A 16,505-nucleotide genomic window follows, 5' to 3' on the forward strand; every position below is an offset into this window, starting at 1 on the left:
ATTGAGATTTTTAATGTTTATATTTACTTCGTCTAATATTGTGTTAATATCAGTTCTCACATTCAGCCTAAACTCGAGTTTGTTCAATCAGTTAACATGTTAAATAAAATGTTTTCCTTTCTCTAAACTGACATTTGTCCTGTCAGTTAACATATGTAATAATTAGATTTAATTTATCTAAACTGACTTTGGTGGTTCTGTTCTTGAACCTCTTTTGCTTTTGTGTTCAAGTTGTCTAAACGTGTGTCTCGTCTGCCATTTAATATAGTTATTACCAGAATTAAATTTAGCTAAACTCGTTCTGTTTCCACAAAGTTTAACACAGTCATCACATTTAAAACGTGCTTGTTGTGTCAATTAACGTACCTGATCTTAATATTTAATTTATCTAAACTTGCGTTTGAATCAATTGGCAGATGTAATAATCATATTTCATTTAAACTTGCATTTGTTCTGTTCATTTAATTTAATATCTGTTGATAGGTTGTTTAATGTTCATAAATATAAAACCATGTCCCATCTCTTGTGACACAGTCACATGAGGGGACATTTTTAAATACATTTTGAAACCTTTAGTTCATTAATTAGAATTGTTTCATTTTCAAATTTAATATATTGTGGCTGATTTAATTAATCTTCATATTTCTGTCAATTAAAAAAAATCACTTTTACTTCTTAAAAACTTGTGGTTGTTCTGCCCCTTAACACATGGTAATAATATTCCATTTGCCTAAACTTGTGTACCTTCTGCCAATTAATAATCTTTCAGCAGATTTATTCAATTTTGATATTGAATTTAATATATTTTGCTACTGATCTATATTAATCAGTAAACAACAGCTCATTCTAAATAAAAAAAAGTTTGCATTTAATAATAACTTGGATTCATATTTAAAAGCATTTAATTTTTTTTAAACATGTGTTTGTTCTGTCAATCACAAATTCTCAAATAACTGATCTGTTAGTCTTGATATGATTGTAATGGTTTGTAAGAATTAGCATAGCTTAAATAATAACTCGACTGCAATTTTAATAACCGTAGTTATGAAAATTTGTGTTGTTCCAATAAATTAGCACAAGTTACTCTTTATTACCCTGGCTAAATCTTTAATAATCGGAAAACATTTGCAAAATATATGGAATAACTTAGCTTAATAGCAATAACATAACTGATGTAAACTTCCCTTTTTTCTGCCTAAATAATACGTCAGGTATTCACTATTTATAATTAATTGATCAAAATTCGCGTTTGTTCTCGAAATCAACATATTCATTAACTAGTCCATTATTACTCTTTCCCTGTCTGTAACTATCAATAATCAAGCAGCAATCTAAATATTTAATGCTTTATGTACATGTTTACGAATCGTATTGAATACTTAATAATCATATTTAACCTTTGTGTTCATGAAATATTTATTATTCTGCATAGACCTGTGCTAATCACTAAATAATCTGGAAATATTTGTGCAGTCTAAATAATAATTTCACTTGTTATTTTAATAATCATAGTTAATTTCTTTAAACTTGTGTTCCTTTAATATATTAACACATGCAAATTAACTCTCTACTACAGTGATTACTTTGGAATAATTAATCATCACCCGCGCTAACTAAATATTCAATGTTTGGACCATCAAACGTTTTGGCTAAATATTTAATAATTAATCATCCTATTTAGGAATATGGGTGTTCAATAAATTATTCCGAATCAATCAGTAATAATAATCTAACAAACAAAATACTTTAATATTTCGGTGAACGTTTAATAATTTAGCGAAAAGTTTAAAAAATCAATCTCCACCTTTGTTGAGGTATGTTTAAAAAATTCTCTTAATGATCGGGCAATGATGCGGAAGAATTTTTCTGTATTTACTTAACATAGTTAATTCAGAAATAAATAATTAATCTCTTTATCCTTTAACAGATCTCGGCAAACCAAATCCAATCATATCATAATTGTACCTATTAATTATTAAATCCAATTACAGGATAATCAGTGAATAATCCTAGTATTTTCAGAGATAATCTTGAATAGGTAATTAATAACCAATGGTTAACCTAAATAACCAGCCTCCAATGAGCGTCATTCCACCAAATTGTAATTAAAATTTGTTATTCTAATTCGTTAAGAAGCTCATTAAATAAGCATCAATTAAGAGAAATCGGCTTTCAATGATAACAAATAATTCATGAATTGTAGAGACAATTATTGAGCGAATGATTAAGTTGAAAATCAGCACTTCAAGCGAAGTAGTGAATTTAAAGTCATCATTTACCAATCGACGTGAAATTCATCTCAAGTACATTGGCAGCGATAATCCTTCATTGCAAAGTGAGGCACAGGGCTTGGTTCAGTCGAAACCCGATTTAGTCCAGGCGATTGCGGATATAGAAGAATAATCCCCTCCTTTGCTTTGGACTAATTTATATTTCTATCAAACAGGGAGTGTGGGTGAGGCAAAGAAAACTGGAGTGAAGAATGTGGAGCCAATTGTAAAAGGAGCGCTGGGATAATCGGTCTGAACTGATTGGAATATCAGCCCAAGGGGTGTTGCAGAGGAGGAGAGTTATCCCTACATGGCGGATGATGATGTTTGGTATAGATGGAGGCAGCGGGAGGACGACAGCTCGCTGGAGGAGCGCTCACGGGGTCAGCCGAGAGGCAGGTTGAGTTGGAGAGACAGGAACACGCGGCCGGAGCTGGATGATGACCAGATGAGTGCAGAGGAGACCAATGACTCGCTGACCGAGAGCCAGGAAGGTATGGACACCAGTCGAGGTTGTGTGGCTTCACTCTGTATCTAAACCCGTGCAGTACCTGTCCTGGGAGTGTATGATGGGGACAAGGTGAATGGAGCTTTATTCTGTATCTAAATCCGTGCTGTACCTGTCCTGGGAGTGTTTGATGGGGACAGGGTGGATGAAGCTTTAACTCTTATCTAAACCCGTGCTGTACTTGTCCTGGGATTGTTTGATGGGGACAGTGTAGAAGGAGCTTTATTCTGTATCTAACCCCGTGCTGTACCTGTCCTGGGAGTGTTTCATGGGGACAGTGTAGAAGGAGCTTTACTCTGTATCTAACCCCGTGCTGTACCTGTCCTGGGTGTGTTTGATGGGGACAGTGTAGAAGGAGCCTTATTCTGTATCTAACCCCGTGCTGTACCTGTCCTGGGAGTGTTTGATGGGGACAGTGTAGAAGGAGCTTTATTCTGTATCTAGCCCCGTGCTTTACCTGTCCTGGGAGTGTTTGATGGAGACAGTGTAGAGGGAGCTTTACGCTGTATCTTACCCCGTGTTGAACTGCCCTGGGAGTGTTTGATGAGGACGGTGTAGAGGGAGATTTACTCTGTATCTAACACCGTGCTGTACCTGTCCTGGGAGTGTTTGATGGCGACAGTGTAGATCGCTGTTAGTTTTGTGTATGAAGCAGTTGGCATTCCAATCCTTCCACATCCATCAGTGATGCTCCTATTCCTCTTCCCGGAGGTGAGCTTTCCTTTGACTGTGTCTTTGCAGAGACATCCCGGCAGGTGTTATGTGGGAACGGGTGGAAGAAGCTTGCAATTGGTTCACTAGCTATCGCTGCTGTCTGTGCAATCATCGCCGTTATCTTGTACCGTGAAGGTAAGGCCAGCTATATCACTGAGGCGATAAGGGTGAGCAGGGCAGAGCGAGGGTGCATGAGGCACAGACACACACACTGATCTGGGCAGGGAGAGAGAACAGGGCAGAGATACAGTCAGTGGGCAGAACAGAGAGAGCAAATGGGACACATATGGTGAATGAATGGGTCAGAGATACAGACTAAGCAAGCGGGACACGGAGAGAGATGGAAAGCTGGGTAGATATTTTCTTCTTAACGCAATTATGGGATGTGGGTATCGCTGGCCAGATCCAGCATTTATTGTGCACCCCTCATTGTCCTAGAGAAGGTGGTACTGAGCGGCCTTGTTGAACTACTGCAGTCCATGTGGTCTAGGTACCCCCACAATGCTGTTAGGGATTGAGTTCTAGGTATTTGACCCAGTGACAGTGAAGGAAGGAGTGATATATTTCCAAGTCAGGATGGTGAGTGGCTTGGAGGGGAACTTCAAGTTGTTGGTGTTCCCATGTATGTGCTGGCCTTGTCTTTCTAGATGGTTGTGGGTTTGGAAGGTGCTGTCTAAGGAACCTCGGTGAGTTTCTGCAGTGCATCTTCTACATGGTACACACTGCTGTGCATCAGCGGAGGAGGGAGTGAATGTTTGTGGACGTGGTGCCAATCAATTGGGCTGTTTTTTCATGGACGATGTTTAGCTTCTTGAGTGTTGTGGGAGCTGCACTCATCCAGGCAAGTGGAGAGTATTCCATCACACCCCTGACTTAGATGGTGGACTGGCTTTGGGGAGTCAGGAAGTGAGTTACTCGCTGCAGGATTCCCAGCCTCTGACCTACACTTTTAACCACTGTTTTTCTGGCAAGTCCAGCTCAGTTTCTGCTCAATCTTAGCCCCCAGGATGTTGATAATGGGGGATTCAGCAATGCTGATGCCAGTGAAGACAAGGGGCAATGATTGATTTCTCTCTTGTTGGAGATGGTTATTGCCTGACACTTGTGTGGCATGAATGATACTTACTACTTGTCAGCCCAAGGCTGGATATTGTCCAGGTCTTGCTGCATTCGGACATGGACTGCTTCATTATCTGAGGAGTCGCGAATGGTTCTGAACATTGTGCAATCATCAGCGAACATCCCCACTTCTGAACTGATGATGGAAGGAAGGTCATTGATGAAGCAGCTGAAGATGGTTGGACCGAGCACACGACCCTGAGGAACTCCTGCAGTGTTGTCCTGGAGCTGAGATGACTGACCTCCAATAACCACAAGCATCTTCCTTTGTGCTAGGTATGACTCCAACCAGCAGAGATTTTCCCCCTGATTACAGTTGACATCAGTTTTGCAAGGAGTCCTTGATGCCAGACTCGGTCAAATGCTGTCTTGATATCAAGGACAGTCACTCTCACATCACCTCAGGAGTTCAGCTCTTGGGTGTATGTCTGAACCAAGCTGTCATGAGGTCAGGAGCTGTGTGACCCTGGCGGAAACCTAACTGACTGTCAGTGAGAAGGTTATTGCTAAGCAAGTGCCACTTGATAGCACTGCTGATGACCCCTTCCATCATTTTACTGATGATGGAGAGTAGACTAATTGGGCGTTAATTGTCCGGTTTGGATTTGTCCTGCTTTTTGTGTACAGGAAACATTTGGGCATTTTTCCACAAAGCTGGGTAGGAGCCAGTGTTATGGCTGAACTGGAACAGCTTGTCTAAGGGCGCGTCGAGTTCTGGAGCACAAGCCTCCAGTACTATTGCCAGAATATTGTCATGGCCCATAGCCTTTGCACTATCCATTGCCTTCAGCCGTTTCTTTATATCACGTGGAGTGAATCCAATTGGCTGAAGTCTGACATCTGTGATGCTGGGGAACTCTGGAGGAGGAAAAGGTGGATCATCGACTCCTGGCTGAAGATTGTAGCAAATACTTCAGCCTTATCTTTTGCACTGATGTGCTGGGCTCCCACACATTAAGCATGGGGATATTTTTGGAGCTCTCTTCCATGTATGACCTGATGCCATGAGACTTCATGGAGTCCGGAGTTGATGCTGAGGACTCCCAGGGCAACTCCCACTTGGACTGCAGCGGTAGAAGGTAGCTCACCACCACATTCTCAAGGGGGCAATTCGGGATGGGCAATAAATGCTGGCCCAGCCAGTGAAGCCCACACCCCATGGGAGGAGGGAGATAAGAGACTGAGCAAACAGGTTGTCTTTTCATGATCACCAAGCTGTTCTGGTGATTTTTGTCAAGCAGAAACTCTGCTTCCTCGATGCTCCCTGTCTCAGCGCTGAACACTTTCCTGAAGCAGTTCAGCTGGGCTGGGGGTTGGGGGTGGGGCCTGTATCCCGTGGTGGGGGTCCCTGGGGAAGGGGGTGTGTTCCACGGGGTGGGGAGGGGTGTCTGGTGCCCGGGGCTAGAGATACCTGCAGTCCTTTCATTCCCTCGGCTGCTCTGTCAACAGGTGCGCGGATCAAACGGGAGATCTTGTTGAAACAAACAGCCCTGGACGCCACCCTCAACAGCTATAGCAAGGTCAGTGACTCCATGAAGCTGGAGCTCACACCATCTGACTGCGCTCATTACCAAGACACCTTGAGGAATTGGCTCCGCTCCTTCTGCAAGATTATCAGTAAGTTTTGGGCCTGTTGTTGCTCACAACGAGACAGCAGGAAGTTCCCTCCCTCTCTCCCTCTGCAACCATTTCGCCACCACCCCATTTCCACAACTCCCACCCCATTTCCACAACCCCCACCACTTTCCAAAGAAACGCCTCCTCACTCCCTTGGTTTCTGCTTCCCACCCCACCCCCAGTTCTCTGTCTGTGCTGTTATTTGGGGGGGGCGGGTAGGGTGAGTCACTCAGCTGCACATCCTGTTTGGAGCTCATCCAACATGTGCAGCACACTTTTTTTTGGGCAAAAATATACTTTATTCACAATATATCTTCAACAACATTTCAAAATCACCATCACCAAAATACAATCAGGTTCAACTTTTACAACGTGTATCACGAAATGCATCAATACAATAAATGAATATTACAATCATTTGCAGACATTCATTTTCAGCTGGACAGCCTGAGGCGGGTTAAACAGTTCCCAGTCCCTCGGTGCACGAAAACGCTCACACCTCTGCACACTCACATGCACACACATATGCACCCACACAGACGCAGAGATGAATTCACACCTTCTCTCACACTCACTCATACTCTCTCCCTTACTCCTCACACACACTAACAATCGCTCCCTGCCTCTCATACACATTGGACAAACTCGCTCCCTGTCTCTCACTCACATTGGACACACTCGCTCTCTGTCTCTCACTCACATTGGACACACTCGCTCTCTGTCCCTCACTCACATCGGACACACTCGCTCTCTGTCTCTCACTCTCATTGGACACGCCCGCTCTCTCTGTCTCTCACTCAAATTGGACACGCTCGCTGTCTGTCTCTCACTCACGTTGGACACGCTCGCTCTCTGTCTCACTCACATTGGACACACTCGCTCTCTGTCTCTCATTCACATTGGACACACTTGCTCTCTGTCTCTCAGTCACATTGGACACGCTCGCTCTCTGTCTCTCACTCACATTGGACACGCCCGCTCTCTGTCTCTCACTCACGTTGGACACGCTCGCTCTCTGTCTCTCACTCACATTGGACACGCTCGCTCTCTGTCTCTCACTCACATTGGACACACTTGCTCTCTATCCCTCACTCACATTGGACACACTCGCTCTCTGTCCCTCACTCACATTGGACACGCTCGCTCTCTGTCTCTCACTCACATTGGACACGCTCGCTCTCTGTCTCTCACTCACATTGGACACACTCGCTCTCTGACTCTCACTCACATTGAACACTCTCGCTCTCTGTCTCAGTCACATTGGACACGCTCGCTCTCCGTCTCTCACTCACAATGGACACACTCGCTCTCTGACTCACTCACATTGGACACACTCACTCTCTGTCTCTCACTCACATTGGACACACTCGCTCTCTCTCTCACTCACATTGGACACGCTCGCTCTCTGTCTCTGACTCACATTGGACACACTCACTCTCTGTCTCACTCACATTGGACACACTCGTTCTCTGTCTCACTCACATTGGACATACTCGTTCTCTGTCTCACTCACATTGGACATACTCGTTCTCTGTCTCTCACTCACATTGGACACACTCGCTCTCTGTCTCTCACTCACATTGGACACACTTGCTCTCTCTCTCACTCACATCGGACACGCTCGCTCTCTGTCCCTCACTAACATTGAACACGCTCGCTCTCTGTCTCTCACTCAGATTGGACACACTCGCTCTCTCTCTCTCACTCACATTGGGCACGCTCGCTCTCTGTCTCTTACTCACATTGGACACGCTCGCTCTCTCTCTCACTCACATTGGACAAACTCACTCTCTGTCTCTCACTCACATTGGACACACTCGCTCTCTTTCTCTCACTCACATTGGACACACTCGCTCTCTGTCTCTCACTCACATTGGACACACTCGCTCTCTGTCTCTCACTCACATTGGACACGCTCGCTCTCTCTCTCACTCACATTGGACACACTCGCTCTCTGTCTCTCTCTCACATTGGACACACTCGCTCTCTGTCTCTCACTCACATTGGACACACTCGCTCTCTGTCCCTCACTCACATTGGACACACTCACTCTCTGTCTCTCACTCTCATTGGACACGCCCGCTCTCTCTGTCTCTCACTCACGTTGGACACGCTCGCTGTCTGTCTCTCACTCACGTTGGACACGCTCGCTCTCTGTCTCACTCACATTGGACACACTCGCTCTCTGTCTCTCATTCACATTGGACACACTTGCTCTCTGTCTCTCAGTCACATTGGACACACTCGCTCTCTGTCTCTCACTCACATTGGACACGCCCGCTCTCTGTCTCTCACTCACGTTGGACACGCTCGCTCTCTGTCTCTCACTCACATTGGACATGCTCGCTCTCTGTCTCTCACTCACATTGGACACACTTGCTCTCTGTCCCTCACTCACATTGGACACACTCGCTCTCTGTCTCTCACTCACATTGGACACGCTCGCTCTCTGACTCTCACTCACATTGAACACTCTCGCTCTCTGTCTCAGTCACATTGGACACGCTCGCTCTCCGTCTCTCACTCACAATGGACACACTCGCTCTCTGACTCACGCACATTGGACACACTCGCTCTCTGTCTCTCACTCACATTGGACACGCTCGCTCTCTCTCTCACTCACATTGGACACGCTCGCTTTCTGTCTCACTCACATTGGACACACTCGTTCTCTGTCTCACTCACATTGGACATACTCGTTCTGTGTCTCACTCACATTGGACATACTCGTTCTCTGTCTCTCACTCACATTGGACACACTCGCTCTCTGTCTCTCACTCACATTGGACACACTTGCTCTCTCTCTCACTCACATCGGACACGCTCGCTCTCTGTCCCTCACTAACATTGGACACGCTCGCTCTCTGTCTCCCACTCAGATTGGACACACTTGCTCTCTCTCTCTCACTCACATTGGACACGCTCGCTCTCTCTCTCTCACTCACATTGGGCACGCTCGCTCACTGTCTCTTACTCACATTGGACACGCTCGCTCTCTCTCTCACTCACATTGGACACACTCGCTCTCTTTCTCTCACTCACATTGGACACACTCGCTCTCTGTCTCTCACTCACATTGGACACACTCGCTCTCTGTCTCTCACTCACATTGGACACACTCGCTCTCTGTCTCTCACTCACATTGGACACGCTCGCTCTCTCTCTCACTCACATTAGACACACTCGCTCTCTGTCTCTCTCTCAGATTGGACACACTCGCTCTCTGTCTCTCACTCACATTGGACACGCTCGCTCTCTGTCTCTCACACACACACACACTGACACTCGTTTTGTCTCACACACACACACTGGCAGTCGCTTTGTCTCACACACACACACTGACAGTCGCTTTGTCTCACACACACACACTGACAGTCGCTTTGTCTCACACAAACACACTGACAGTCGCTTTGTCTCACACAAACACACACTGACAGTCGCTTTGTCTCACACACACACTGACAGTCGCTTTGTCTCACACACACACTGACAGTCGCTTTGTCTCACACACACACTGACAGTCGCTTTGTCTCAACAAACACACTGACAGTCGCTTTGTCTCACACAAACACACACTGACAGTCGCTTTGTCTCACACAAACACACACTGACAGTCGCTTTGTCTCACACAAACACACACTGACAGTCGCTTTGTCTCGCACACTGACAGTCGCTTTGTCTCGCACACTGACAGTCGATTTGTCTCGCACACTGACAGTCGCTTTGTCTCGCACACTGACAGTCGCTTTGTCTCACACACACACTGACAGTCGCTTTGTCTCACACAAACACACTGACAGTCGCTTTGTCTCACACAAACACACACTGACAGTCGCTTTGTCTCACACAAACACACACTGACAGTCGCTTTGTCTCACACAAACACACACTGACAGTCGCTTTGTCTCGCACACTGACAGTCGCTTTGTCTCGCACACTGACAGTCGATTTGTCTCGCACACTGACAGTCGCTTTGTCTCGCACACTGACAGTCGCTTTGTCTCGCACACTGACAGTCGCTTTGTCTCACACACTGACAGTCGCTTTGTCTCACACACACACTGACGCTCGCTTTGTCTCACACACACACGCTGACACTCGCTTTGTCTGACAAACGCACACACGCTTACACTCGCTTTGTCTGACAAACGCACACACGCTGACACTCGCTTTGTCTGACAAACGCACACACGCTGACACTCGCTTTGTCTGACAAATGCACACACGCTGACACTCGCTTTGTTTGACAAATGCACACACGCTGACACTCGCTTTGTCTGACAAACGCACACACACTGACACTCGCTTTGTCTGACAAACGCACACACGCTGACACTCGCTTTGTCTCACACACACACTGGCACACTCGCTTTGTCTCTCTCACACACACACACACACATACACACACTGGCACACTCGCTTTGTCTCACACACACACTGGCACACTCGCTTTGTCTCACACACACATTGGCACACTCGCTTTGTCTCACACACACACTGGCACACTCACTTTGTCTCACACACACACTGGCACACTCGCTTTGTCTCACACACACACTGGCACACTCGCTTAGTCTCACACACACACTGGCACACTCGCTTTGTCTCACACACACACTGGCACACTCGCTTTGACTCACAGACACACTGGCACACTCGCTTTGTCTCACACACACACTGGCACACTCGCTTTGTCTCTCACACACACACACACACACACTGACACACTCGCTTTGTCTCTCACACACACACACTGGCACACTCGCTTTGTCTCTCACACACGACACACTGACACACTCGCTTTGTCACACACGCTGACACACTCGCTTTGTCTCACACACACACTGACACACTCGCTTTGTCTCACACACACACTGACGCACTCGCTTTGTCTCATGTACACACACACACACACTGATACACCAAACTCACTGTCACACTCGCTTTGTCTCACAAACACACACACAGAAAAAGTATTTCTCACACACACAGACTCCTTCTCTCTCATACACAAACATTGACACTCACTCCCTATATCACACACCAACATACTTTCTCCCTCTCTCTCATCAATGCACACTCTGTCTCTCTTGCACCCACTCTCTCAGGTATTACGATTAATACAATGTCACGCACTCAAACACCGTGACTGTCTCTCCTATACACAATCCCACACTCTCTCTCTCCACTGTCCTCTCCCCCATGTGCTCAGACGCCATCATTCCCTCTCCACCGCCCAGATTGAGAGCCATTGATCGGTGTATGATGAAGAGTCCGTAGTGTCGCCATGGTGATGGTTTGTCCTCCTACATTCAGCACTTGTAATGTCGGTCCTTTCCTCATCATGCCTGGTTTAATTCTCTCCCTGGCATCCCCAGATTGTACCAGTGAACTGTGCCATAAGTACTGGGCCCCTTACAAAGGAAACTGCTACTACTTCTCAAAGACCATCCTGGGCTGGGAGGAAAGCCGACAGAACTGCATATCGCAGGGCTCTGAGCTCTTGGTGATTCGCAGCAAGGAGGAACAGGTAAGAAAAACTTGACCCTGTGTGTACCTGTCCTGGGAGTATTTGATGGGGAGCGTGTAGATAGAGCTTTACTCTCTATCTAACCCCGTGCTGTTCCTGTTCTGGGACTGTTTGATGGGGACGATGTAGAGGGAGCTTTACTCTGTATCTAACCACGTGCTGTACCTGTCCTGGGAGTGTTTGATGGGGATGGTGTAGAGGGAGCTTTATTCTGTATCTAACCTCGTGCTGTACCTATCCTGGGAGTGTTTGATGGGGATTGTGTAGAGGGATCTTTACCCTGTATCTAACCCCGTGCTGTACCTGTTCTGGGAGTGTTTGATGGGGACAGTGTAGAGGGAGCTTTACTCTGTATCTAATCCCGTGTTGTACCTGTCCTGGGAGTGTTTAATGGCCACAATGCAGAGGGAGCTTTACTCTGTATCTAACCCCGTGTTGTACCTGCCCTGGGAGTGTTTGATGGGCACAATGCAGAGGGAGATTTTCCCCACTGTAGAATAATTGAATATAACAGTGTAGAATGTAGCCATTCTGCCGCCGTGCCTGTCCTGGCTATTTGAAAGAGCTATCTCATTCAATTGTCTAACCATCTTTGTATTAAGATTCCTCTATCTCTGCACCCGCCTGTCCTCCCACCCACCCAATTATTTGGCCAATTAGATTCTGCCTGTGGCTTCACCCCAGCGAGAGAAATTTTCACTATGACGAACCATATTCTTTACAAAACAAAAACAGAATTACCTGGAAAAACTCAGCAGGTCTGGCAGCATCGGTGGAGAAGAAATTCTTCTTGAGTTTTCCCAGGTAATTCTGTTTTTGTTTTGGATTTCCAGCATCCGCAGTAGCTTTTAGCTTTTTGTTTTCATATTCTTTACAATCCTTTCATGTGATGTGGGCCTCGCTGGCTAGGCCAGCATTTACTGCCCATCCTTAATTGCCCTTGTTCAAAGGGCCATTCAGAGCCAACCACATTGCTTTGGGTCTGAAGTCATATGTAGCACAGACCAGGTAAGGGCGACATATTTCCTCCATAAAGGGCATTAGTGAACCAGATGGGTTTACATGGTCATTATGAGATATTAATTCCTGATTTATTTTATTAGATTCATATTTCACCATCTGCCGTGGTGGGATTTGAACCCAGGACCCCGCAGCACGACTCTGGGTCTCTGAGTGACAAGTCCAGTGGCAATGCCACTGGACCACTGCCTCCCCATTACCCCTTGAGAAGGTGGTGGTGAGCTGCCTTCTTGAACTGCTGCAGTCCATGTTGTGTAGGCACACCCACAGTGCTGTTAGAAGGGGAGTTCCAGCATTTTGGACCAGTAACAGTGAAGGATCGGCCGATATATTTCCAATTCAGGATGGTCAGTGGCTTGGAGGGGACCTTCCATGTGGTGGTGTTGCCTTTGTTCTTCTAGATGGTAGCGGCAGTGGGTTTGGAAGGTGCTGTCTAAGGATGATTCTTGCAGTGCCTCTTGTAGATGGTACACACTGCTGCTACTGTGTGTCTGTGGTGGAGGGGGTGAATGTTTGTGGAAGGGGTGCTGATCAAGCCAGCTGCTTTCTCCAGGATGGTGTGAAGCTTCTTGAGTGTTGTTGGAACTGCACTCGTGCAAGAAAGTGGGGAGAATTCCACCACACCCCTGACTTCTGCGTTGTAGACAGTGGACAGGCTTGGGGAGTCAGAAGGTGAGTTGCTCTTGATAGAGTCCAAGCCTCTGACCTGCTCGTGTAGCCACAGTATTTTTCTGGATTTTCCAGATCATATTCTGGTCAATGGTAAACTCCAAGGTGTTGATAGTGGCGGATTCAGTGATGGTGATGCCATTGAAAGTGAATTGGGGGTTTGGATGGATTCTGACTCATTGGAGATGGTCATTACCTGGCACGTGATGTGAATGCTTCTCACTGACTAATTGCCCTTCCAGGAATTTGTGGCCCAGTTCAACCTGAGCCGTGCATATTGGATTGGAATCAAGCACAATCCGCTGGAATCCGCTTGGATGTGGGTGGATGGGACACCTGGACAAGACGACCTAATGTGAGTACCGGGCGAGGCCAAAGTGTGGGCAGCAGGGGGGAAGTAGCTGTGCAGGTGAAGCTGGGATCAAACCGAGAACAACGGCAATCTTAACCCAGGCAGCGGAGAATAAGGCCGGAAGTCCGGTTTGACTGCGTCTAACCCCGTGTTCTCCCACTCCTGGGAGTGTTTGATGGGGATGGTGTAGAGGGAGCTTTACTCTGTATCTAAACCCCGTGCTGTACCTGTCCTGGGAGTGTTTAATGGGGACGCTGTAGATGGAGCTTTACTCTATATCTAACCCCATGCTGTACCAGTCCTGGGAGTGTTTGATTGCGACAGTGTAGAGGGAGCATTACTCTGTATCTCACCCCGTGCTGTACCTGTCCTGGGAGTGTTTGATGGGGACAGTGTAGAGGCAGCTTTACTCTGTATCTCACCCCGTGCTGTACCTGTCCTGGGAGTGTTTGATGGGAAAAGTGTAGAGGGTGATTTACTCTGTATCTAACCCCGTGCTGTCCCTGTCCTGGGAGTGTTTGATGGGGACAGTTTAGAGGGAGCTTTACTCTGTATCTAACCCCGTGCTGTACCTCTTCTGGGAGTGTTTGATGGGGGCAGTGTAGAGGGAGCATTACTCTGTATCCTAACCCGGTGCTGTACATGTCCTGGGAGTGTTTGATGGGGACAGTGTAGAGGGAGCTTTACTCTGTATCTAACCCCGTGCTGTACCTGTCCTGGGAGTGTTTGATGGGGACAGTTTTGAGGGAACTTTTCTCTGTATCTAACCCCGTGCTGTACCTGTCCTGTGGGTGCTAGAATGTGTCTCACCTGGGAATTGGGTGGGATTTCTCTCTTTCTCGTCAGCCCCTGATGGTTAATGAATGGGGGGAACGGGGGTGGCAAGGAGCAAGTTTTACTTTCACTCACAAACCTTATTTTATTTCCCCCCCACCCCACCCCAACTCAGATTCTGGGACCAAGGCAGCCCCGACAATCACTTCGACTACGGGCTGGAGGCTTTCCAGAACTGTGTCTCCCTGCGCCGAGGAGCCTGGGCTAACGCTGTGTGCAGTGCTCCACAGCACTGGATCTGCAAACGGAGGTCAGAGCCGGTCCCGTTCAAATTCTGAGGGTCGGTAATGAGGGAGTGCCGCACTGTCGGAGGGTCAGTACTGAGGGAGTGCCGCACTGTCGGAGGGTCAGTACTGAGGGAGTGCCGCACTGTCGGAGGGTCAGTACTGAGGGAGTGCCGCACTGTCGGAGGGTCAGTACTGAGGGAGTGCCGCACTGTCGGAGGGTCAGTACTGAGGGAGTGCCGCACTGTCGGAGGGTCAGTACTGAGGGAGTGCCGCACTGTCGGAGGGTCAGTACTGAGGGAGTGCCGCACTGTCGGAGTTTCAGTACTGAGGGATTGCTGCACTGTCGGAGTTTCAGTATTGAGGGAGTGCTGCACTGCCAGAGGTACATGCTCCCTCTGGGTGGAGATAGCAGCCACCAGTTACATCGCTGGAAAATGGGAGAGGCGGCAATCGCAGGGGCTTTGTGACTGTCGCTATCCAGTCTGCCTGCAAGAAGGCGATAGGCTCTCCTGCATCTACCACAGGATCAGAGGGGAATTCAAGTCTCAAGATCAGTAAATCCTGTCTGAAAACAATATACTTAAATTGAGTGAAATATGTTTGTATTATTTCACTGTTGTAAAGTGTGGGGAATGTTATCTCATAGAATGTGACAATTTTATTCAGATATTAAAGTTTATTTATGCCAGTGAGTTAAGACAATAAGTCTCCAGATATTATTAATATATTATTATTGCTTCGCTGTCTGTTCTGCTCCATTGAGTCTCCAGCCCAGTCTGTCACGTGATGCCCTGTGTCTCTGTCCCAGTGGTGACCTCCCGGGAATCTTTTCCGGGGTCGGGACCTCATTTCCGGCCGCGTCTCTTTCGTTACCAAGATGGCCGCCCCTGCCTACCGGATGTGCTGAGTCAGGCGGCGCAGCCAGATCCCTGAGGGCGGCTGAAGAGGCTGCGAGAGGTGGAGGCTTCAAACTGGGCCCGTGGAGGAGCAGGAGGCCCCCGGCTGGAGCACATCCCGAACTCATCACCATAGAAACCAGGAAAAATCATCTTCTATTAGTCTTTAATATCTATAATCAATATTAATCCAGAGAATAATAGATCATTAACAAGATTCAATTCAAATAGTATCAGGAATCCATCCAAATCTCTAAATAGCTTTTTATTATCAAACATCCATCCTTTATATAGCTAATCATTTATAAATCTTAATAATCTGTCACTAATCTGTCTGAATATTCAATAATAATATATCTAATCCTTTAAAAATCTCAATAATCTGTCACTAATCTGTCTGAATATTCAATAATAATATATCTAATCCTTTAAAAATCTTAATAATCTGTCATTAATCTGTCCGAATATTCAATAATAATATATCTAATCCTTTAAAAATCTTAATAATCTGTCACTAATCTGTCTGAATATTCAATAATAATATATCTAATCCTTTAAAAATCTTAATAATCTGTCATTAATCTGTCTGAATATTCAATAATAATATATCTAATCCTTTAAAAATCTTAATAATCTGTCACTAATCTGTCTGAATATTCAATAATAATATATCTAATCCTTTAAAAATCTTAATAATCTGTCACTAATCTGTCTGAATATTCAATAATAATATATCTAATCCTTTAAAA

At 46.3% G+C, this 16,505-nt stretch overlaps 1 protein-coding gene across 2 annotated transcripts in view; it reads left to right on the plus strand.

Moving 5' to 3' along the window:
* The window catches only part of LOC144672805 (C-type lectin domain family 17, member A-like), a 198,878-nt gene extending 184,920 nt beyond the window's left edge, over positions 1-13,958 (plus strand). The window contains exons 2-5 of one of the 2 annotated variants that reach the window (XM_078534792.1): positions 2,569-2,764; positions 3,520-3,627; positions 11,607-11,758; positions 13,690-13,958. In XM_078534792.1, the coding sequence (XP_078390918.1) occupies positions 2,581-2,764; positions 3,520-3,627; positions 11,607-11,758; positions 13,690-13,806 (561 nt within the window). In that variant the 5' untranslated portion in view covers positions 2,569-2,580 and the 3' untranslated portion in view covers positions 13,807-13,958. The remainder of the gene's footprint in view (positions 1-2,568; positions 2,765-3,519; positions 3,628-11,606; positions 11,759-13,689) is intronic. The other variant, XM_078534793.1, reaches the window with a different exon arrangement.
* The last annotated feature ends 2,547 nt before the right edge of the window (positions 13,959-16,505 follow it).

The sequence above is a fragment of the Cetorhinus maximus genome, unplaced genomic scaffold (genome assembly GCF_964194155.1).
Source record: "Cetorhinus maximus unplaced genomic scaffold, sCetMax3.hap1.1 HAP1_SCAFFOLD_44, whole genome shotgun sequence".
Lineage (NCBI taxonomy): Eukaryota > Metazoa > Chordata > Chondrichthyes > Lamniformes > Cetorhinidae > Cetorhinus > Cetorhinus maximus.